Source organism: Thermobia domestica, chromosome 7 (assembly GCF_964235325.1).
Source record: "Thermobia domestica chromosome 7, izTheDome1.hap1.1, whole genome shotgun sequence".
In the NCBI taxonomy this organism is placed as follows: domain Eukaryota; kingdom Metazoa; phylum Arthropoda; class Insecta; order Zygentoma; family Lepismatidae; genus Thermobia; species Thermobia domestica.
This window is the reverse complement of record NC_137460.1, coordinates 235,938,945-235,963,007: the sequence shown is the minus strand read 5'-3', so window position 1 is coordinate 235,963,007 and position 24,063 is coordinate 235,938,945. Positions and strand designations below refer to the sequence as shown.

Sequence of the window (24,063 nt, the reverse complement as noted above, 5' to 3'; positions counted from 1 at the left end):
TTAAATACAAAGAATTTCATCTGTATTTTAGATTTACAAGTATGGGGGAGGGGGGGCTAGTGTAAAATCATTAGAAGTGCTTTACGAAGGATAAAATAGGGGAGTATATGTGAAAGATGACTGTAGTAGGTGCTGTGCATGGACTGCAGTGTACGGAAGCTGTGTACTATTTTACAAGTTTTCTTGAATGATACCATGACAAGTGCTGTTGAAATTCGTATCGGCTAATGTTTAGCAGAAGGAGTCCAGCAATTGTTTGCAAAAAATGTTACAATTTCAGTAATTTCTGTTCACATTAGGTTAGTTTAGGTGACTTTGGGTTAGTTTAATTTAGCTTAGGTTAGTTTATGTTAGTGTAGGGGTTCAGCATAACTTTCCAAAAAATGATGGAATTTCGCTTATTTCTGCTTATATTAGGATAGTTCCGGTTGGGTTAGGTTAGTTTTGGTTACGTTACGTTACGTCTAACTATTTGCATCATCCATTTCTCCTGTAAATGTTGTGCTTTTTACGCGCTTCTCGACCTCTTCTGCTAAACGTATCCCCTCGTATCATTAGCAAAATTGACTTTTTTCATTACCCTCGCAAACATATACCCACCGTCACTGACGTGCGTGCTCCCTTCGAACGCACCCTCGTGCTGTTTAGTGATTACCTGGCACAATCTTCCACATTGTTTGTGTTTTTTGTACTGTGATTGTAATGGCACACATCCGGACGCAGTATTTATATGCAACGAATACGGGTTCACAAAGGGCAGGCACTGGGTGTGTGCATAAACAAGGATAGTGCAGAAAAACTTCCATATATCACATAAAATTACATAAGTTAGAACACATCTAGTGGTTTCTTGTAACTCTATACTTGGAAATATAAAATATACGGTACCGTTCCTACATCGTGCAGTTATCCTCCGCCGGTAGAAATTAGAGGTTAAGTGCTACAGAGTAGATCCAGAGATATTCAACCTAGAGAAACAAAAACTAAATCCAACCCACCCTAACATAAATCATCCTACCCTACTCTAAGCTAACTTAAGTCTTAAATGTTCGACCTACCCTTTAGCATGAAGGTTGAAAGCAGTATGTCACACAGTCTTTTTTGGTATGCACTCATTCACATTTGTAACATTGCAGCTGTAAATAGGAAGAACTAGTTTCTTACATTGTGAAAATTTTCCTTCGATAGTAGAATTTATTATCCTGCACAATCCGTCTTGATGTACACTCGTGTCCAAAATTATTGTCGCATGTCTATAAATATGTTGTTGTAGGAATACAATTTGGTAACGAATTCGCCCGGTATTTCTTATAATGTTAGTATGTGTATAATCAGCAAAGACATGTATGTGGAAAATTTCATGTCAAAAGAGCAGTAAATAAGGACAATAAAACTTTCTTGTCAATTTAGCAACATTTTGTTTTACTTATTCTAGTTTTCATATTTATAATTCTTTTCCTGTAAAATTTACCACAAATATACATTTTTCGAGTATTCACATAGTATCAGTATTAAAAGTACCCTACAAAATCATTATCAAATTATGTTCTTACAAGAAGACAGTTATAGATATGCGACAATCATTTTGGACATGAGTGTACGCCCACTGATTTTAACTGTAAAATTACCATTTTTTATGACGGAAAATATGTAATCAGTACCCTTGTTTTGACAAGTTGAATAGTAATGTATTAATAGTATGAACAGAAGTGAAAGTAATAATACAAGAAAAAGTTATAATAGAGGAACTAACTCCAACAGGGATGCTATCTTATTTCATGTGGCCATACATGAATTCCCTAGCTCTTCCATCAGAAGATTCACTTTTAACTACCTTATGACTCTGTGTTTTGTGGGAAGAATCACATTCTTGGGTGATGATTCACTTTAGAAGGGCTTAACCTTTAAAATTATAAAATATAGCTTGCGGACATGTACCATAGAATGACAGTGCAAGAAACACCAACCAACCTGTGCTAAGAGCATGAATTATATATAATGCGCGTAAGGGTAGGGTGAAGTTGGTGAGCAGCACGGGAAGGTGTCCGTAGGGAGCATTGGGGTTCCAGTGATGATGGGTATGCGCTTAAGCGAGGGTAGTGGAAATACAGTATATTCATGTTACTGTATTCTTTACGTGACTGAGAGCTTTATCGCATCAGATCATGACTTAACACACTGCACTGACTTAGGAATTCAGCTCATCATAGCTTCCTGATGGACTATTACACGGTGAAAAGGTTAGACTTTGAATTATATTTCTTCATATTAGAGATGTCAGAGGTAATATCCCCATATATTTTGATTACTTGCCTAAATATGTATCTTTGAAATAATGTTAGGTAGGATGACCAGAAATATTTTGACGATAAAGAATACGAGAAAAGTATATATGTATGTATTTTTTTTTATTTATGAACACAACAGGTAGATGCTCAATTAGCATGTTGGAATCTATATATATAAAAGAGAACGCACAAATCCTTTGTTCCCTCATCACGCTAATACGGCTGAACCAATTTCTTTCATTTTTGGGGGGTTATTAGGATTTGGACCCTAGATGGTTTTTATCATATCACTTTAATTTTTAATTACCAGTGTCTTGAGATAATTGACCATTCAAGTGTCCATAACGTACAAATCCTTTGTTAGTTCATCATAGGTATAAAAATAAACGTATTTATATGCAACCCGCATGACCGTGTCACTCGGCGGGTTAACATAAATGACAGGCGATATAATGTTAACATTTACTGCAATCTACTATGGTTTTTATCATATCACTTGAAAGCGAAAAAGTAAAAATTATCTAAGTAACAAAGTTTATTGCGTTCCGGGGTGACCGCAGCGAAGCGGGGCGGGTTAACATAAATGACAGGCGATATAATGTTAACATTTACTGCAATCTTCTATGGTTTTTATCATATCACTTGAAAGCGAAAAAGTAAAAATTATCTAAGTAACAACGTTTATTGCGTTCCGGGGTGACCGCAGCGAAGCGGGGTGAACGCTGCTAGTATTACAATATAATTTTACAACAGGTTTTGTTAGTATCTTACAGGACATTGTGCATATATAAATTTTATCATGTTTTTCACTTAATTTGTTGTAGACAGAACATATTCTCCAGATTAGTGACTTCAGCATTATGTTGGTTCTAACCTTTTTGCAATAAGAGGCCTACAAATGCGATACGTCTGCCGACTCACTCACGAAGGAATCCTGATAAAAAAAAACAAAAAAACGTTGTACTGATCTTTAGATGCTTCTTAATATAACTATCGAGAGTCATTTCGAAAGGACAAAAATATAAACAGTTGCACAAGTGAAACCATTATACAGAATTACATGTGGACAATTTCAAAGTACTACGGAGTACAGAAGAACTAATTTAGTTCAAGTTAGTCAACAACGACGTGTATTGGTCCAAATTAAAGAAATACAACGACTTAATTTGCATATCAGTAAGAAAAGTGAATAAAAATACGAATTATTTTAGTCCACTTTGGCTCAGACTCATTTATACATAAATAGCTATCGAAGATACTTCTCATTTCAGTAAATGCCTCTCGTGAGGTCTGTATGACCTCCCCCCTTCCCCCCACACACAAAAAGTACGACATTTCGATGTATTTTATCAATAGTAAACATTATTGAAACAGTTTTTGTTAGTATCTTACAGGACATTGTGCATATATAAATTTTATCATGTTTTTCACTTAATTTGTTGTAGACAGAACATATTCTCCAGATTAGTGACTTCAGCATTATGTTGGTTCTAACCTTTTTGCAATAAGAGACCTGTTTTATTAGTTCTAGTTCTAACTGAGGTAACATGAATTTTTAATGATGATATAAAGTTTGAGCAACCAAATTCATTTTGAACTATTTTTTGGAAGTGTCTTTGTTCTAATAAGTAAATATTAAAAATTTACTGCCTGTGTACTATGGTTTTCCAGTGAGGGATAAATTCCAGTTACTTTGTATATCAAATATCTAAGGAATATTGATTGAACTTTTTCAGTTTGTTGCGATTACAGTTCGTTGCTTGGTTGCAAATTAAAAACAACGTATACCCATAACAAGTACATTATCATACTCTATTCTCAGTGGTTATTGTAGTTGTATAGCCATGAAAGATGCAGAGACCATGACTATGTCACATGCGTAATAAGCCAGCCCTCTCCGCTGATAGATCCTTGAAAAGTTTGAATATATTCCAGTGGTTCGAATTCTACTGTAAACTGTAGGTCCACATCCTATGTTTCCCCGATGGCGAAAGAGACGTTAAACTGCGATCCAACCTATAAACAATAATGCACTTTTTTTTTTTCTGATGAATGAAGCAAGTCTAGGTGAAGCTGATTTAACCTTTTTTTCTTTTCAGGGTTGAATTCTTGAATTACTTTTTAACTGATTAAACAGAGACATTTTTGTATTTGTCTCCTGGAAATCGGGGAATAATAACAAATATATTATAACATTTCGCATACTTTTTTTTTTTTTTTCGCCAAAGAACTAATGTACAAAATTTTACGCAAATTTGTTCTTTATATCAGTGATCAAGGAGTAAATCAAGCAAATAACGACCATGAGGAAACCCTGAACACTTGAACGTGTTTCCACTAGTATCAAGTCATCGTTTTACTTTGTAGTCGTTCCTTATTGTGCAAATCTGGGGCGTAATTACCGTTATTCCATCTATAATACATGTGCAGATTGGTAATATCTCAGCATAAACATGGAGATTTTATAAGCAAAGTCCCCTTCATAAAGGAAGGGTAATGTGTAAGGAACTCGGCTATATGCAAATGGCAAATCTTGAACTGTGTAAGTAAGGTATAAGCATCGTAGATAAGGAAGTCAGCATGATTACTATTTAAACCCCCGTAAAAAGCACTCAGCACCTCAATGATTTCTAACATCATCCAACTTTGCGTTTTCGGAACTCTGAAAAGTATTGAGCCCCTGGAGGTCAAAATTCAGAATACATTTATTGTTATTTGAAAACAGGGTTGACAAAAACCATGGTTTTTATTGAAAAAACAAAAAAGAAAAAAAACGTTTTTTTGTTTAAACCAGGTTTATTTGGTTTCAATAATTTGCTCTATATATTCATATCATATATGGAAAGAAATAAGTTTGTTTCGCCTTGATGTTATTATGCAACAGCCGGGTTATGCTGTAAGGGGTCACATAATCTTAAAGCGGAATAAAAACTGCTTCTCGAGTTACATCCGAAAGAAATTGTCCTGCATTTGAACTCGGAACCAAGACTAATTGGCCACAAATGCGATACGTCTGCCGACTCACTCATGAAGGAATCCTGATAAAAAAAAAAAAAAAAAAACGTTGTACTGATCCTTAGATGCTTCTTAATATAACTGTCGAGAGTCATTTCGAAAGGACAAAAATATAAACAGTTGCACAAGTGAAACCATTATACAGAATTACATGTGGACAATTTCAAAGTACTACGGAGTACAGAAGAACTAATTTAGTTCAAGTTAGTCAACAACGACGTGTATTGGTCCAAATTAAAGAAATACAACGACTTAATTTGCATATCAGTAAGAAAAGTGAATAAAAATACGAATTATTTTAGTCCACTTTGGCTCAGACTCATTTATACATAAATAGATATCGAAGATACTTCTCATTTCACTAAATGCCTCTCGTGAGGTCTGTATGACCTCCCCCCTTCCCCCCACACACAAAAAGTACGGCATTTCGATGTATTTTATCAATAGTAAACATTATTGAAACGAAACAATATTTAGAATTTTTCTTTGATTGCAATTACATAACAATAATAACAACTACAAAAAAATCACTAAACAAACATTCATAAACTTATGCAAAAAAAATGGCTTTTGTAGCATAATCTTTTTGAGTAATGAATGGGGAATTTAGGTCTGAATATAATACGAATAATATACGGGAGTGAAACGTGATTACCCACAAGTGTGTGTTCATCAAGATTTTACAAACACTTACACTTTTACGAACATTTTTTCGTTTTTGGTTTAAACCTTTTTTTTTTATTATTATTATTATTATTTTTAACAGCTGGTTTAAACCAGCCAACCCTGTTTGAAAATAACGTTATGAAGCCAAATATGACCATTTTGTTCGATTACCTTCTGCCATTTTTTTCAGCAACACCAGAATTCCGTGGCTGCAGAACTACCGAACTTTCCGGTCAAAAAAATTATGAAATATGATTTGAAACTAAATTAACACCATACAGGGACCGAAACTTTCGATAGTCTGATAGTACCAGTTCCTGGCTATACTGTGGATGCATTAAAACTGACGAGCCAAGTTCTCTTAATTTGTGACTGGTCATTAAAGATGTATATGGTGTGGTGTTGTCAAAATGGTATACGACAGCTTTTCTATTGACCAGTTCCGCCCGTTTCTTTTGAATTGCTAACTGCACTCGCGCTAATTATCGATCAGAAGGATCTGAGTCTATCGTTTTGGCTGGCAGCAGCAGCTCGTGATGTATGATGCCCTTTCAATTCCACCAAATCCACGACATAATTTCCTGGGCATCAGTGTGGCTTTTGCCACAGGCTATAGAGCTTTTTCTCGCATCGACCACCATCTTTTTCACACATTATTATTTAGAAAATTAATACATTTCTGACCAAACTATATACTTATTAATTTTTAAAATTAAAAGTCGTAACAGTTCCAATAACTTAACGTTATCTTCATCAGACGTTAACTGGAAGAAATACCTTCGTAACAATTAAATTAATATTGTTGTGTAATTTCAATTGTTTCATTTTATAAATTTTAATATGTAGCAATCAGGTATTGTTATAATTTACTGTTTCATTTTAAATTTTTAGTATAACTGCCTTTTGTATAATTATTATTGTTTTATCCTTTGTTATTATTATTATTTTAACAAATTATTTGAAATATCAGCTGATTTTGAAATTTCCTGCCAATTCAATGTTCTATCATATAATTTTACTTTTATTGCTTCTCTTAATAATTGTCCACACCCTTGATTATTATTCTATCCCATAATTCATGTATTTGCAGTGCATTTGTCCATTTCGTTAATCTTCTTTCTCTCCTAATCCTTCGCGCTTCTTTCCATTTTCTTATTATTGTTCTATTCTCTTTTTCTAGACTTTGGACTCCTTCCCAATCTATATCATGTTATTGAGACTGTTCCGATAACGTTAAGTTATTGAAACTATTACGACTTATTTTAATTTTAATAAATAAGTATATACTCTGGTTAGAAAAGTATAAATTATTTCAGTAATAATTCCAGAGTGAAGATGGATGAAATTACATTGTCATTAAAGATCATCAACTTTTCATCACTCGTGATCAAATGCATCAGATGTGGCTCAGGTTCGTTGCATTTGAGTAGAGATTTGCAGATAGAAATTCGATTGTGTAAATGTTTTTGAGTCAGGTCACGTGGCACCCAAACGTCGATCTCTTTTTGTAGCCAACATTCCTCAAATTGTTTAACACTGGTTGATGATGGATCTTAGGTCATTTGCGATGTCATAACTGTTTACGTACCAGTCTTGCTTGAATTTTTCCACAATACCATCCATTTTTGCTGTGATTGGTTGCTTACTGTAAGGAAAATCTTTGACCTTGAAATTTCCAGAACTAAATCGACTGAACCATCTTTTAGTTGTTAACTTTTAATAACGTATCTCGTACATAAACAGCACTAATTTCATCACGGACTTGCGCAGCATTTGTGCCCTTATCGTAATAAAATTATAAAGTGCAGCTCAGTTTTGCTGAAAGTTTACTCATATTTACCGCGCAATGCCTTACGTCTCATTACAAGAATTCCACCACTTTTTGCTATATACTACTAACTTCAGTGTCAGCTGTCAAGTGACATTAGGTCAGATCTGCGATTCATATACTCGGAGATTTGGGACACTAATACTATCTCCTGTGCGAAACACTTAATGCTATTTTGTCTACTTGATATTTCTAATATACTTTTCTTGAATGCAACTCGGTTTTAGTTCGTCTCTTTTTAGAAAGTACCCAAATAAAAGTATTAGAGGAAGTTTGGAGTTTAGCAGTATAGGCTTGAGAGGGAGAAACAACATTTGCATCGCGAAGTCCCAGTGAGCTAGGGCTTTTTTATTTCAAGTTTGCCCTCAGAAAGTATGTGAAATATACTTCGGCCCTACCCCCGCCATCCTCTTACGGAGGAAACACTTCCTTTGCTTTGGGGAAAAAAGCGAATGAGCTCGGCTGCGGTGCCAATTTTTTCATTCAGTCGGTTGATCTTGGCGAATGAACATCGTAAGCTACTTAGAATGGCTAACAAGACGGTGCATAACGAAGCCCGGGAAATAATTCATTGTGGCATCGCTGTCCGCATCCAACTATTCAGCCACAGCAACTTGCCCCTTCTCTTTCGAGGGAGGTACGTGAAAACATACATCGACAGCACCGCCAGCAGGAGCACACTTTAAATAGAAAGATCCTAGTAGAATTCCTAATATTTGTGCACTTTATTGTGTTATTGTTCATAAAGATGGACAGTGGTAATTTTATCGTTTCAGCTGTTTCCAAGAAACATCAGCTTGATTGAAGTTGAACATCAATGTTTTCTTACGCAAACACAGGAACTGTGCAATATTTTGGTGAAATGGAGGTAAAGTATATATTATTTGTTTTAAAATTAATGCACTTATTTTGTAATTGTAAATATTAATATTAATATTGTTAAACAACTAGGATTGCGATATTTTGAAGATCAAAGGAGAGGATATTTTTGCCGACAATTTTAAGAACAAAGTACAAAATATTGAACTGGTTAAATCATTTATATATATGACAAACATAAAAGTAGCAACCAATTTGGGAAAGTAAATATAAAAAATAATCTAAATTCAATGTACATATATCCTGTAAATGTGACTGATATAATTAAAATATTAATCAAATGAAAAATAAATGATCAGCAGGTATTCAAGAAATACCGTCTGCTTTTATCGAAAAAGTTGTAAATAACTCTCTAGCTGAAATTTTATGCTATTTAATAAACTTTTCTTTCCGAACATGGGTATTTCTTGATAGATTAAAAGTTACCAAAGTTAGACCAATTCATAGAAAAAGGGGATAAAATGAATATCGGTAATTACAGACCGATTTCTCTTATTACAACAGTCGCGAAAATATTAGAATTAGCAATGAATAAACAGTTTGTATTATATTTACAAAGTACTGGAACAATTTCAGAACAACAACATGGATTCATTCAAGGGAAACCAACGGAAGCCACTATTTACCAATATTTGAATTACGTAAGCGAACTACTAGATAAAAGAAATAAGTCCATAGGATTGTTTTCAGACCTTACTAAAGCGTTTGATTTAGTGCCTCATACAGAACTTTTATATAAAATAGAGAGGCGTGGAATAAGAAACTGGTTTCACTCATATTTAACAGATAAAATGCAGGTGGTGGAGATAACTAGAGTAGATGAGAGAAATTCAAAAGTAACTACCTTCACATCTACAACGAATAAAATAAAATGCAGCGTACCATAGGGATCAATTCTTGGGCCACTAGTGTTTCGTATATACATAAACGATCTCCCAGATAATTTAAACTTTGCAAAGCCACATTATTCGCGGATGACATAGCAATAATAGGTGAAAACCAACAACAATAAGCTACTAAAATAAAAGATACCGTAAATCAATTAACGAATTGGTTTGATCATAATAAATTAATAGTAGATTCAGAAAAGAACCTTGTCAATAAACTTTAAATTAACAAACAACAATCTAGATAAAGGAAGTATAAAAATAGGAGAAAACGAAATAAGACAAGTTAGCTCCGTAAAGTTTTTAGGTGTTCATATGTCAGAAAATTTAAAATTGACTTATCACATAGATAAAATTGCTAATAGGTTTTAAAAAAATGTGTTTCGCCGTACAAACCATTAAAAACATTATAAATCGAAATACAGCAAAACGTTATATTACTGCTCATTTGAACCGATACTAAGATATGGATTAATATTTTGGGAAAATACTGTAAAAAGTAGAGATATGTTTGTTCTTCAAGAGAGAGTTGTACGAATCTTGGCTGATGTAGAACCGCGAGAGTCTTGTAGGAAATATTTTAAAAAACTAGCTATAGTGCCTTTACCCAGTGGCGAAGCGTACTATGAGGCTCAGAGGCCGGGTGTACCCTGTTTTCTACCGTATATTTTCTTTATCTTTGGTTTCTTATAAAATAAAGTCAATACTTCAAAATTTCTTTTTGTTCGGTAACAAAATAGTAGGTTGGAGACAGTCGGAATCCCTTCCGTCTGAGCCTCAGCAGCTCGCTAGACAGGTTTACGGGCTACGCTCCTCAGAGAACGAAGCTATTTTCGCTTGGAATTGCACGCATTGTTGGGAAGGTGCGTAGGCTCGCCTCTGGGAGTTTAGTTTTAACGTTGAAGGCATCTTTCAATGCCAATATGTTACAAAATGATTTCCTAAGCACAGAGTAAGGGAGTTCTGTATATAATCATGTATTTCTGTTAGTGATAACTTCTTTAATTTAGGAATATACGCTCAGGAGTTTTTCAGAGTAGTTTTTGTTTCTACATGGGGCCTAGTCTATAATAGCATATAGAATATAAGTCTGATACATTAAACGTACGTATAAATTTACAAACGCTACCGTACAGCATAAAATAATTATATTTGTGTGTAATTTTAGTTGAGTTTTCCATTTCATAGAATAAGTGGGAGTATTTACGATTTTATTTCGGGAGGGGCTTTGCTAACTTAGTTCTGAAAATGTGAAAATTCTGTAGTATGTATAAAACAATAAAAAAGTTGAGATAAAATTTCGGTGAGTGCGTAAGTCCGGAAGCCACCCCCTTAAATATGCCACTCTATAGAATAGAATATTAAATATCTTGCGCTGATTCAAATAAAGTTCCTTCTGAGCATTAACACTTCTAGTAAAGTCATTATCACGTGATGCATTAATTAAATGCAGTGTTGTACTTACTTGAAAATTGGAGGTGCAAGTAACGAACGCTTATCCAAGAAAGGACCCCGCACTTTTCTTATGGAAAGTGGCTTTCGGCTAATGTTGTTGAAACTTCGCTGGTTGATAGTTCTTAACATGTGGATCAAAAGTCTCAATGGGCACAAAGACCGAAATCCACTCCTTCCCCCCAAAAAGCCGCCTCCAAGTAGCTGGGGGGGATTGAACTGATTTCAGCATGTAAAACAATTTGTTGTTTTAATCAACTCAACAAGGACCCCAAACAACCACATGTTAGACTATCAAACTACCCCACTTGACACCGCCCTTTGCCCCCCACATATCCCCCCCCCCCCGCGAATTACCTTACGGATGTTCCATATTACTGTAGTTTATAGTTGCGCGAATGTGTTGAAATACCTACAGTTTTGGTCTCATCGACGATATAATGGGTTTCACGTATCGGTGATTACGAATCTGAGGTGAGAGTTCTAGAATTCAAGATGGATGATCAATATGGCGGATCAAAAACACGAAACTTCTGAATGTAGCCACAAATAGCTGTTTACTAGGGTATTTTGGGTCGTTGGTTACGAATCTGAGGTCAAAATTCTTGAATTCAAGATTGCAGATCCAATATGGTGGATATAAACGTCGAAGCCACAAATCGTAATAGACTAGAGTGTTTTTAGATCGCTGTTTAAGTACGCAACATTCCTTGATACTTCAGCCACCATGTAGAATTATTCTGCACCCTTGCCCTTTACCAAAACCCACCCACCACAGATATCTTAATGCTGAACGGTGTTAAAATAATTCATCAATTATCTGTTCATTATTTTCATCATTTCGGTTTGCAGCATCTAATGTGGTATTTAGCAATGAGTCGTCGGGATATCTAATATTCTGTAAATGTCGTGCATGGCCTAAATACCACAAGACATTTGCAACGTGCGCACATGTACCTAATGTACGAGCACCGCTTTGACATGTACAGTAGTAACCTTGAATAACATTTTGATCATAATCCTGGTCATTGTGTTAGTAGATAGAGGATACCGCGATGCAATTTCTTTACTGGAATATTTAGGAATTGATCATAGAATGCCCGCACTCCTACTACCACGTGAAAGACAACTATCAACAGAAGATGCGAATACTTCTCGACTAGTTACTAAAAGTCGATGGATACTCGAGGCAAGAAACGGGCATCTAAGATCTGTTTTTAAGTTTCTAGCACAGACGTTGAATCTGAAACATGCAAAGAAACTGAATAGTTTCTACCCCATAGCTGGAGCTATTTTGAACAGATACCATCCCGTTATTTTCATGCAAGATGCAACCATTGAATTAGCTAGAGAAATGAGAAATAGGTCAATCATGCCGAACGTTGTTAAAGCAAGAGTGGAGGTAGATAATCTTATTGGAAGGAACGGTCAATGGGTACTGCTGAATGATCAAGGCCTAATTGATTTCTCTGTACTTAACTTACGAGATTTGACTGTAGGCACATATCAAGTAGATCTCTCATCCTCTTACGTCCAAGATAAACTAATACGAGATAAGGATGAGTAATTCCAGCTTGACGAAAACGTAACTGAACCGGGATTCCTGCGCATACGTCTCTACTCAAGGTTCCACAATGCAACTAAGCTTCAAGTTTTCATAGCATATGTAGCCAATGATGAAGATGACCAGGATTATGATCAAAATGTTATTCAAGGTTACTACTGTACATGTCAAAGCGGTGCTAGTACATTAGGTACATGTGCGCACGTTGCAAATGTCTTGTGGTATTTAGGCCATGCACGACATTTACAGAATATTAGATATCCCGATGACTCATTGCTAAATACCACATTAGATGCTGCAAACCGAAATGATGAAAATAATGAACAGATAATTGATGAATTATTTTAACACCGTTCAGCATTAAGATGTCTGTGGTGGGTGGGTTTTGGTAAAGGGCAAGGGTGCAGAATAATTCTACATGGTGGCTGAAGTATCAAGGAATGTTGCGTACTTAAACAGCGATCTAAAAACACTCTAGTCTACTACGATTTGTGGCTTCGACGTTTTTATCCACCATATTGGATCTGCAATCATGAATTCAAGAATTTTGACCTCAGATTCGTAACCAACGACCCAAAATACCCTAGTAAACAGCTATTTGTAGCTACATTCAGGAGTTTCGTGTTTTTGATCCGCCATATTGATCATCCTTCTTGAATTCTAGAACTCTCACCTCAGATTCGTAATTAGCGATACGTGAAACCCATTATATCGTCGATGAGACCAAAACTAGGTATTTCAACACATTCGCGCAACTATAAACTACAGTAATATGGAACATCCGTAAGGTAATTCGCGGGGGGGGGGGATATGTGGGGGGAAAAGGGCGGTGTCAAGTGGGGTAGTTTGATAGTCTAACATGTGGTTGTTTGGGGTCCTTGTTGAGTTGATTAAAACAACAAATTGTTTTACATGCTGAAATCAGTTCAATCCCCCCCAGTTACTTGGAGGCGGCTTTTGGGGGTGAAGGAGTGGATTTCGGTCTTTGTGCCCATTGAGACTTTTGATCCACATGTTAAGAACTATCAACCAGCGAAGTTTCAACAACATTAGCCGAAAGCCACTTTCCATAAGAAAAGTGCGGGGTCCTTTGACAGTTAACTATAAGAATGTACTTTCTTTTTCTCTCTCTCCATTTTCAAATATACAATAAATGAAAACAGCAAGTAAGGGTGAGATTTCCCTCACCCTCCCCCCTGCAAATCCCAGACAGAAGAAAATATGAACTGCGCTTCAAAATATTTGTAGTGGAGCTAAATGGGAATATTCCATTAATACATATTGCGTGTTTTCCTAATGCAAATGTTTGTTGAAATAATAATAATAGACTACTTTCCGTCTACTTTTGCTTATATAGTATATTCATTCTTTCTTGTTAAATTAAACAACACCAAAACAATTATATATACATGCACATAAATTCAACTCGGAACAGTGTTAGAAATACAACTTTTTTTAAAAATAACTCAATAAGGAAAATAGAATTCTGAGTGTAATTTTAAACATTTTATAATATATTTAGTGTTATTTGTGTTATTAGTTTGTCGGGCCTACCCTACTTGTAAGATTACGCTTCAACACTGCCTTTACCACGTTTGTATATATATTGCTTAATAGAATTTGTAAGATCCATTTAAAATGAGTACACAACAAACAATGACGTACGTGATTACAGCACAAGAAAAAAGACTAATTTACATCCACCAAAGGATAGAACTGCAATGTACGAAAAGGGAGTAAAGTATGTTGTCATTATGCTATACAATAAGTTACCAAACAAATTAAAGGAAATTAATTCTAATGTTGCATTCAAAAGAAAATTAAAAGACTACCTATTACCACATTGCTCTATAGATGCAATAGATGAATATAATCAATTAAATAGTCTCAATATAAATAGTAATAGTAAATTAACTAGATAGGTCCATTCATGTATAATGCATGCGTTAATATTGGTATAATGATATTTAAAACTACTATAATGTATAAATGTGTGAATTATGTTTAACAAATATGTTTAATGTGTATTACTCAATTAAACATGACGAATCCCATGTACTATTGGAAAATTATTTCCAGGTTTGGTACAGAGTGGAAGATAAATAAATGAATGAATGAATTAGTAGGAGAAATAATCATGAAACTTGTACATTTTTACAAATACAAACAATTACCTGAATATCTGTCATTTTGAGATTTACTTTGTTCGCCTTTCTTCTGATGACTGGCCCAATCATATTTCTCTGTACATCTAAAAGGAGACTAGAGGATATGTAAGTTACCCTAAGCTACCAATGAAGCAACAGTGTTCATTGGAAAAGTATAGTACTATTCACACGGAGTAAATAATTATTTTTCATTAAATTCTTCCTACACTGTTCTTTAAAACTAGCAAAAGCCACGGAACATTTTAACTGCTTTCCAATAATATGTTACTGTTTTCAAATGTATCATTTCCTATGCATCTTCCATAGCTACAGATGTGTGACATCTTACTAAGTACTGTTGAACGATTGGTAGTGACTCAAGTAGACAACATTGCGACTAAATCATCGCGACTAATGTAGCTGCATACCCACCACACTTCATTCTCAGCATTCGTTACCGTCCTGTATGTTTTCGGAAAAAAGTGTCTCCTATGACTGAAAAAAGTTTCGATCACATTGTATAACTCTTGTAATATTTATCAGAAACATGAGTGCGGTTGGTAATGTTTTCGGTCAATTTTGTTTTCCAGCAGATTTTTCTGAACTGTCACTCGCATTCTACATTTGATTGAAGATGAGTTGAATCTTGCAGAATCCTGGATGGAAGCTAAATTGGAAAGCAATGCAACAAAAAGTCCAGAATCTGATTCGTCTTCAGCGAACCTCCCTCCATCTGCTAGAAAGAAAACGGCAGAGTAAGTAGCTAAGTACAGTGTGAAAATATTATTTGTACCAGTTGTGCGAATTTTATTTATGTGTGTTGGTAGTTCATCTCTGGATTACATGGCTTCGACCAATCGCTGGAAGTAAGTCTTCTTGTTATATGTACATATTTATGTAACTTCACATTCTAAATTGTATTATTGTAACTGTAATATGCCGTTTCGACAACGACTGTTGTCTTCAGTGTTATAAAAATGAAATCTTTAAGTTTTACGTCTCACAGTTATGCCGGTTAGGCTAGTAGAAATTGGTTCCCGACCGAAAATCTAACTCACATTGTAGCTTATCATAATAAACTCCTTAGTACTCAAAACTTACTGTTCAAGTGCCGCGCGTGTCCAAGTCTCTTTATCAGTTCTTTAACTTACAAGCAAGATTTTCCAAGCGTCACACTTCGATTTGCTTGAAAGTCTTAGAATGAATAAAGGAACCAAAAGTAGGACATACGGTTTTTTTTTTTTTTTTCGGCCAACTTGGGAAATGAAGGGAGTAACCTCCCCCTCCCCCGCCTAAAGTGCGAACATAGAGCAAGTTGACACCTTTTAGCAAGGCTATAACTAGCAACGTATAGTGCGGATTTGCTTGAAACTCCTACAGTGAATAAAGGAATCAAAAGTGGGCCATTTCTGTATATATATATATATATATATATATATATATATATATATATATATATATATATATATATATATATATATATATATATATATATATATATTGGCCAACGTGGTTAATGAAGGGGATAACCCCCCCCCCCCTAAAGTGCGAACATAGGGCAATATGACACCTTTTAGCAAGGCTGTAATTAGCAACGCACAATGCGGGTAAGCTTAAAATTTCTGGAGTGAATAAAGGAATCAAAAGTAGGACAGTTTGAATAGTCATTTGTACCTGTTTTAGAAAGCAGTATCTGAGAGTTTAGTGCATGGTCATATCACACGATGCTAGAAATTATATGATAACACAATTCATAACACAATCGGACACTGAATTTAATTAGTTTTTTCCGTGGTAATCTTGTTACAAGTGGAATGTTATTTCGCATTAATAAAAAGACAATCACGCCAAAGTAAAGCGTCTATCAGAGTAATATGTTAAAGTGTGCCGATATTGGTCAGTGTGTTAATAGTATGCCTTGAGTCCTATATATCATTTATGACGTGCACTGAACGAATATATATATATATATATATATATATGGACAATAAGGCATGCTTATCGTTATTTTATTGGTCCGTAATAAGTCAAAGCTATAAGGCCTATCCAGAATGTGTGTAAACCCATTAACTGTCATTCGTCTACTTTGTAAACATTCCAGAACCACCTCCAAACAGCTCAGAGACAGCATGCAAACTACCTCCGGGAATTATCAATGACTGCAGATAGAGCTATGCCTATATACAACGAAGACGTTCCTGTACACTTTGATTCAGATGAGGATGACATGGAACCAAATGCCATCACCGGCTCTGGAGAAGTAAATGAAACTTAAGGAGTATATGTGCGAAGGAGAACATCGGGGACCTGCGGTGATATAAGTGGTAAGTCTGTGGACGTGGAATACAAGGGGAAAGCAGTTGAATTATGGAAGAGTGAAAAACGAAAGAGATTGTCGTTACAGTTCGTTATGCGACACTACAAGAGAATAACGTCCCGAAAACAGGCGTACCGTTAGGAAAAGCAAGTCTCTTCAGGTGGAACACGCAAAGACAAATTGTGTGAGGTGTCGCCCGCCATGCTACAGAAGTTTCAAATCGCAGTAGGTGCACATTTACCATTGTATGACAGTTTGCAGCGGTGGGCTTTCCAGGGAAGTCAGGAGCATAACGTTGCTTCATTTACGGTCTCAAGAACATGGTTGTTGGCAATTAAGCAAGCGCACAATATTGTTTCACGTAAAGCGACCAAACTTACAGCTGTTTACCAACATTAGCCTATGTGTATCTCTAACGAGATAACTAGTTACGATCCCCTTAACAGGTGTAGTATTGCGTATGTTCGCAATTTAGGCGGCTCTTTACCCCCTTTATCTCCCACGTTGGTCGATGTAAAAATAAATAATAATAAAAAAGAAACGCATACACGTATGTCCTACTTTTGATTCCTTTATTCACTGCAGGAGTTTCAAGCAAATCCTCATTGTGCGTTGCTAGTTATGGCCTTGCTAAAAAGTGTAATATTTCTTATGTTCCCACTTTAGGGTGGTGTTTACCCCTTTCGTCACCCATGTTGTCCGTATTAAAAAAAAAAAAAATACGTATGTTCTTGTTTTGATTCCTTTATTCACTCGAGGACTTTCAAGCAAATCCGCATTATGCGTTGCAAGTTATGGCCTTGCTAAAAGGTGTCAGATTGCCCTATGTTCGCACTTTAGGGAATGTTTACCCCGTTCATTCCGATATAAAAAAAAAATGTATTTTCTACTTTTGATTCTTTATTCACTCCAGGAGTGTCAAGCAAATCGGAGTGTGACACTTGGAAAACTTTGCTTATTAGTAATATTGAAAATTTTGTATCATAAATTTAACATTTTAATGTTAAAAAAAAAAAAATAGTATTTATGTAAGGCTAGCAGAGATGTCCGTTCTTGGTGTAGAATATGAGAAGGAGGCAGAAAGTAATTCAAATTAGACACAGACTTTTGCGGTAGTTAAGAAGGAGAGAAAGAAAGTAAGAGTGATTATTATTATTATGGGATAGAGTATGAAGTTAAGAGTACATGAAGATATAGATTATGGATATATTGATTGATTGGTTATAAGAAGATTAGTATAATTGTGGATTACGTTTCATTGAGTGATTAGCAAACGTTATAATGAAGATAAAGGGAACAGATTAAGAATAAAGGTTACAAGAAGAATTAAGTAGTGGGTTTATTCTGGATAAGATTTTTACATTAGCGCAGTCGTGGTGAAGCAATCTACGATTTTAGTATGGCAATGTTACCAAACTTTCCTCCTTTCAACAGTGAAACGGACCTTATACAATCCTATTTAGAACGATTTGAACATCTATGTATAGCAACCCAGATTCCTGAGGATAGGAAGGTATCCACATTAATAACCATCATGGGTACAGAAGCATACGAGCAATTATGTAATATTTGCTGGCCAACATCACCTGCTGAAAATTCATATCCAGAGTTCAAAGAAGCAATGAATATGTACTATGCAGCAAAAGTGAATGTAATCTCTGAAAGATACCAATTTCACTCTATAAAGCAAAAACCGTATCAAACGATCACCAGTTTTGTTTTAGATCTGAAAAAGCAATCGTCATTTTGCGAATATATGTGTTGTTTAGACGAAAATTTATGTGATCAGTTTGTTTATGGAGTAGCTGACGAAGCCATAAGGAGCAAACTGTTAAATACAAAGGATTTGACGTTTCAAAAAGCTATTGATATTGCTGTTACTATGGAGAGTACTGAACATCAGTTACGTATGTATAAAACAGGTCCAGGCAATGATACCAACACAATCCACCGTTCGAAAAATCGTTTTTCCAAAGTTACCGACCAACATACAACCAGTTCCAGTGCATCATCAAATTCCTCACCGAAATCACCTTCCAGATGCAAGTACTGCAAATTACGGCATAAAAAGGAGCATGTCCAGTATGGGGAAAAAATTGTTTGAAATGCGGAAGACAATCATTTTGTGTTAGCATGTCGTTATAATACCTTTGAACCAAAGGATTACAAACAACAGACGCTCTCAGCAGAGGACATGCAGTCACCGGAGAAAACAGTACCATGCACTGAACAAGAAGAACTAGTGAATTTAGCTAATCTCATGAGGTTAGATTCAATATCTTGTAAACACCGTGTGCGTGGGTTTTCTCGGGGTTCTCCCGTTTCCTCCCACTTTCTTCATTCCACCATTTCATTCATTACTCATCATCACCGTCTTCTTTAGCCTAACCGGCATAACCGTGGGACGTAAAACAAAGATTTCATTTCATTTCATTTTCAATATCTTGTAAAATGGACGATGAAGGATCATCATTAGGTAGTAATGCTGAATAAGGTGTATCGGATTTCGTATTTTTTGATCAGTGCAATACGAAGCTTAGCAAGCCCAAAGTCGAAAGGCTGGAACTTCCAGATGAGGAGGAAGCGGCGTGTGCTCAAGTTTGACTGATCTTGATTAAATTTTTGACGTTTCTAGGTTGTTCTGGCCTAGGAGTGTTTTTAGCTATTCATTTTGACGGTAGAATTTAGGGGAAGAGGGGGAGATAGGAAAAAGATAAAACTTAATAACTCTTGAACAACCAGACTTATCTCAAACAAATTGTCAACGTAGAGGTTCAGGATGGAGTTCAGAACTGGAATGAATTTTATCATTTCACTTTGACGGAAAAACGGCGGGGGAGGAGGCGGGATCGAACATGAGCTCCCGCCGGGAATCGAACCCGGGTCTCCAACGCCAAAGGCGCTTACGGTAACTGCTTAGCCACGAAGAAGCTCGAGCAATATTAGTGTCGAATCCATAGTTTTCGGGGTCGCTAAGATGAACAGTGATCTTTCCGATGGCGTTTAAATCGATGCCACTAAAAGCGAAAATTGCATATTTCACGGGTATCAAACACATGAGATACAGAGTTGTGCATTTAAATTTTCATTTTAACCCAGCGAAGTTGCTAATCGATGCTAGTAATAAAATAAAATATTTGTGTACCTCATTGCGTTGTAATTTACGAAGTAGGTCCAAAAAGAAACAGAACTCCCCAAAAACAGATCAACAAACTGCTTTCCAGCACCGCGTAGTGAGATCGTTCCCAAGCATTTTGACCATAATTATATCATCCTGCATTGTATCAGTCTGTGACTGTGAACGTTGGAGTGAAGTTGTATTCGTACTTGAGATTTGTAGTATACGATTTTTTTTTTTTTTTTTTTAAATAGCAGCGTGTGTGTATCAAACTTTGTTTCAAATGAGGCTGGACATTCACAAAAGGTTCGAAAATGTTATAGGAAATGTATGGGTAAGAATGCATGGGCCGAACCCAGTGTTACGAGTGGTTTCTGCGTTTTAAAGTAGAAAGATCATCCACTGAAGATGAGGCCGCCCATAAATATTACGTGATTAGAGTGAGAGTCGTATTGTTCTTTGCTAAAAACTTCCTAATGAGGAGCGCCGAATACGTAGGAGCATTGTCATGATGCAGTATCCATATTCCATTTTACCCAGCTTCCTGTTTCATGTCCCTCATAGCCTCTCCCAAACAATTCATCAGTTCTAAATAATAGGCTTTGTTGGTGGTTTGAGCACGTGAAACGTAAGAAAGACCGGAAACAAGATAAACAAGACTACAAAAACTGAAGAAAACAATAGGCATAACTTTCTCGTTCGAACATCTTTGACATACTATTTTGAGTGTCGGCGAAGTCAGAATGTATATGATGTACGGAAAAATCGCTGTTTGATTACTCACGAAAAGTTGAGGAACTAGAAATCAATAAATCATCATGTGATCCTAATTTAAAAAAAAAAAAAAAATGAATATGGATCGTTGCTGCAAAATTCGTTCTAGAGTTGCTAACAAATGAACAAAAAGAAACACGTAAGGAAATCTATGATGTGTTTTTGAATCGTGCAAACGAAGACGATAGCTTCTTGGAAGACATTATAATTAACAGACGACAATACTTGAGTCTATGGCTGTGACGTTGATACAAAGGTACAATCTGGGGTCCCTGGTTTGATCCCGAGCCAAGGAAGTTTGTGATGGACAACATCATGTCTGTGGGCTTTCTCGGCCTGCACCCGTTTCCTCCCACGTTTTAACGCACCAATTCTTCCATCATCATCCACTTATCTTTATCATCCGTCTCTTTTAGCCTAATGGATATATACACTGAAAGATTTCATTTCATTTTCATTTTAGAAAGCACAGTCATCTGAATGGGTGGGAAAATCTTTGCCGAGACTCAAGATAGTACGTGAAAGTCATGCTTATTTTTCAAGATACAGCACATAAATAAATAGAACTAAATCTGGTGAGTAGGGTGGGTACCCATTCTTCACACTGGAAAGAAGAAGAAAAGAAGCCGAACAAAAATGCAGATACTCGATTATGAATACATTCCACGTAGTCAAATCATTAACAAAGATTCTTATTTGCATTTTATGAGGCATTTGAGAGAGGCTACGAAGAAGATGAGACCGGAAGCTTGCAAAAATGGTACGTGGATATTGCACCATGACAATGCTTCTAGCCATTCGGCACTCCTCATTACGGAGTTTTTGGCGAAGAACAATACGACTGTTGTATCCAATCACTATACTCCCGTGATTGGCACCTCCTGACTTCTTTCTAATCCCCAAGTTCAAATCCACCCTAAAAGATCGTCGTTTTCAATCCATAGAAGAGATAACAAAAAATTCGGTAAGAGATCTTGGACGTTCTAAAAAAAAAAAAAGTGCATTCCAGAAGTGAAAGACGCGTTGCGAACGATGTATTAGTAGTACGGGAAAATATTTTAGGATATAAATCTCAATAATTTCCACAAACAGGAAGTACCATTATATTTAAGAAGTTCTGGACAGACATCATATTTCTACCCAATATTTTAGTACCTTCTTTAACTGATACCATCCTCAGGGAACGTGAATCGTAGGAGAACTGTGAGCTGAGGCCTATTTCACCATTGAACTTTGCAACTTTTCACTCTGAAAAATTTACAATGTGAAAAATGTTTGAGTTCCACCATTATTTTTGAAGAACTTTCCAACTTGACGCTTTGCAACTGCGAAGTTGCAAAGTCTTTGTAATGTGACAGTTGAATGTTGAAGTGCGACTTCAGGCGCTATATTCTATTAGGTAATTTGCTAGGATTCTTATAGAAATTGTAATGAATTATTTCAGAAAAAAAAAGTTGATAAGAAGAAAATAACAGTTCTTCAAGTGGTCAAGGAAAACGTAATATACTGTTTGGTTCATTTAAAGACAACAAGTTGACCAAAACTACACTATATCTGGAAACATAATGTTTATAATAGTGTTAACAAAACCAGTTTTACAAACAGTAGCTCGTGCAGTTTTACTATTCGGATCCATAGTATATGTAGGTAGTAGTAGTAGTAGTAGTAGGAATGGGTTAGAAGACCCGCAGGGATTGGTTGAGTTCTGTTCTTGATATAAAGTGGCCAAATTAAAGACTTGCCCGAATTCTTCTGTACATTTTACAATCTGTGGATCCGTATAGCAAAACTTCACCCAGTTGCTTTTGACACACCGTGCATTTGTTTTAATCCGTGCATTTGAGCATCATTTCCTAGCCAACGAAGGCATAGAAGCACTTGTTGTCTTACTGTAAGGGTTTTACTATATGTTTTGTTGTTCTTTCCAAAGCCGGTCCAATGTATTCCAATACGAATTCTACTTGTATGGGGCCGCGGTGGCTCAGTGGTAGAGCGTTCACCTCTGGTGCTTGAGGTCCCGGGTTCGATCCCAGCCCCCGCCAAGTGAACTTTGTGGTGGACAAACACCGTGTACGTGGGTTTCCTCGGGGTTGTTCCGTTTCCTCTCACTTTCTTCATTCCACCAATTCATTCATTTCTCATCATCACCGTCTCCTTTAGCCTAGCCGGCATAATCGTGGGACGTAAAACTCAAAGATTTCATTTTTTTTTTTTTTTTTTTTTTTTTTACGAATTCTACTTGCTCATTTGTCAAGCGAAAGCATTTTTTTTAAACCGAAATAAAGTCATGCCGTGGAAGTTGATTCTGTTTTGATACACTTTCTATAAGGAATCTCATCTTCACTTGATAAATATAAAACTCCGAAACATTCTCAAACGACAGTGGCTCTTAGTCAATCGTTCAGGCAAAGTCAAATTTCTTTGCAAAATACGACACAACTTTGCAAACTCTCGCTTTGCAGTTTTCAGATTTAAGATGATGGTGGAACAAAAGTAAGATATTTCCGCAAAGTCTTTGCAAGTTTTCGCTTGGCACTTTGCACTTTTCACTTTGCGGAAATATTGGTGGAACATAAACCTTTCTACAGAGTGCAAAGCGCAAAGTGAAAAGTTGCAAATTTCAGTGGTGGAATAGCCTCCTGGTATTACGTACCTCAATTTTCCCAGAGCAACATATCCAGATCCTGTGTCCCCAGTGTCCTTCATAACACATGTCTATAATAACTTGCACAGATAATGATGATAAAGCAATAGTTATTATATTTTATGTTAATTAACCATTTATTTACACCTTTCAATGGTCACATCCATATTGTTTCAGTGTTCTCAATTTCTTACTTCTTTTTCAATTTTATGAGTGGAAAAAATCCCTAAATACGTTTACTGTGGATAAATTCAGAGCATACTTAATTACGAATCTTTCTATTATATATATAGTGTTTGTTAACTAAATAAATGAATGAGTGAATGTTTATAGTTTAATTTAATGGGGACGTTAGCAGCGAGGATATTTGTCTTGTCACAAGTTCATTAACCAAAGTGTATTACAATACGACTATGAAAACATAATTTAAAGATGCTCGTTCTAAGCCACATCCGATGAAAAACAAGTTCCTGATTCTATCGAT

General features: G+C 35.8%; 1 protein-coding gene across 9 annotated transcripts in view; it reads left to right on the top strand.

Moving 5' to 3' along the window:
* LOC145690762 (uncharacterized) overlaps positions 1 to 24,063 on the top strand; it is a 94,798-nt gene that overhangs the window by 1,198 nt on the left and 69,537 nt on the right. For 5 of the 9 annotated variants that reach the window (XR_014132273.1, XM_081765991.1, XM_081765985.1 and 2 more), the window contains 2 exons: positions 8,574 to 8,665; positions 15,317 to 15,481. Coding sequence is in view for 8 of the 9 variants with exons in the window: in XM_081765991.1 (XP_081622117.1) it covers positions 15,387 to 15,481 (95 nt within the window). In the remaining variant the exon portion in view is untranslated. The remainder of the gene's footprint in view (positions 1 to 8,573; positions 8,666 to 15,316; positions 15,482 to 24,063) is intronic. The other 4 variants (XM_081765989.1, XM_081765990.1, XM_081765984.1 and 1 more) reach the window with 2 other exon arrangements.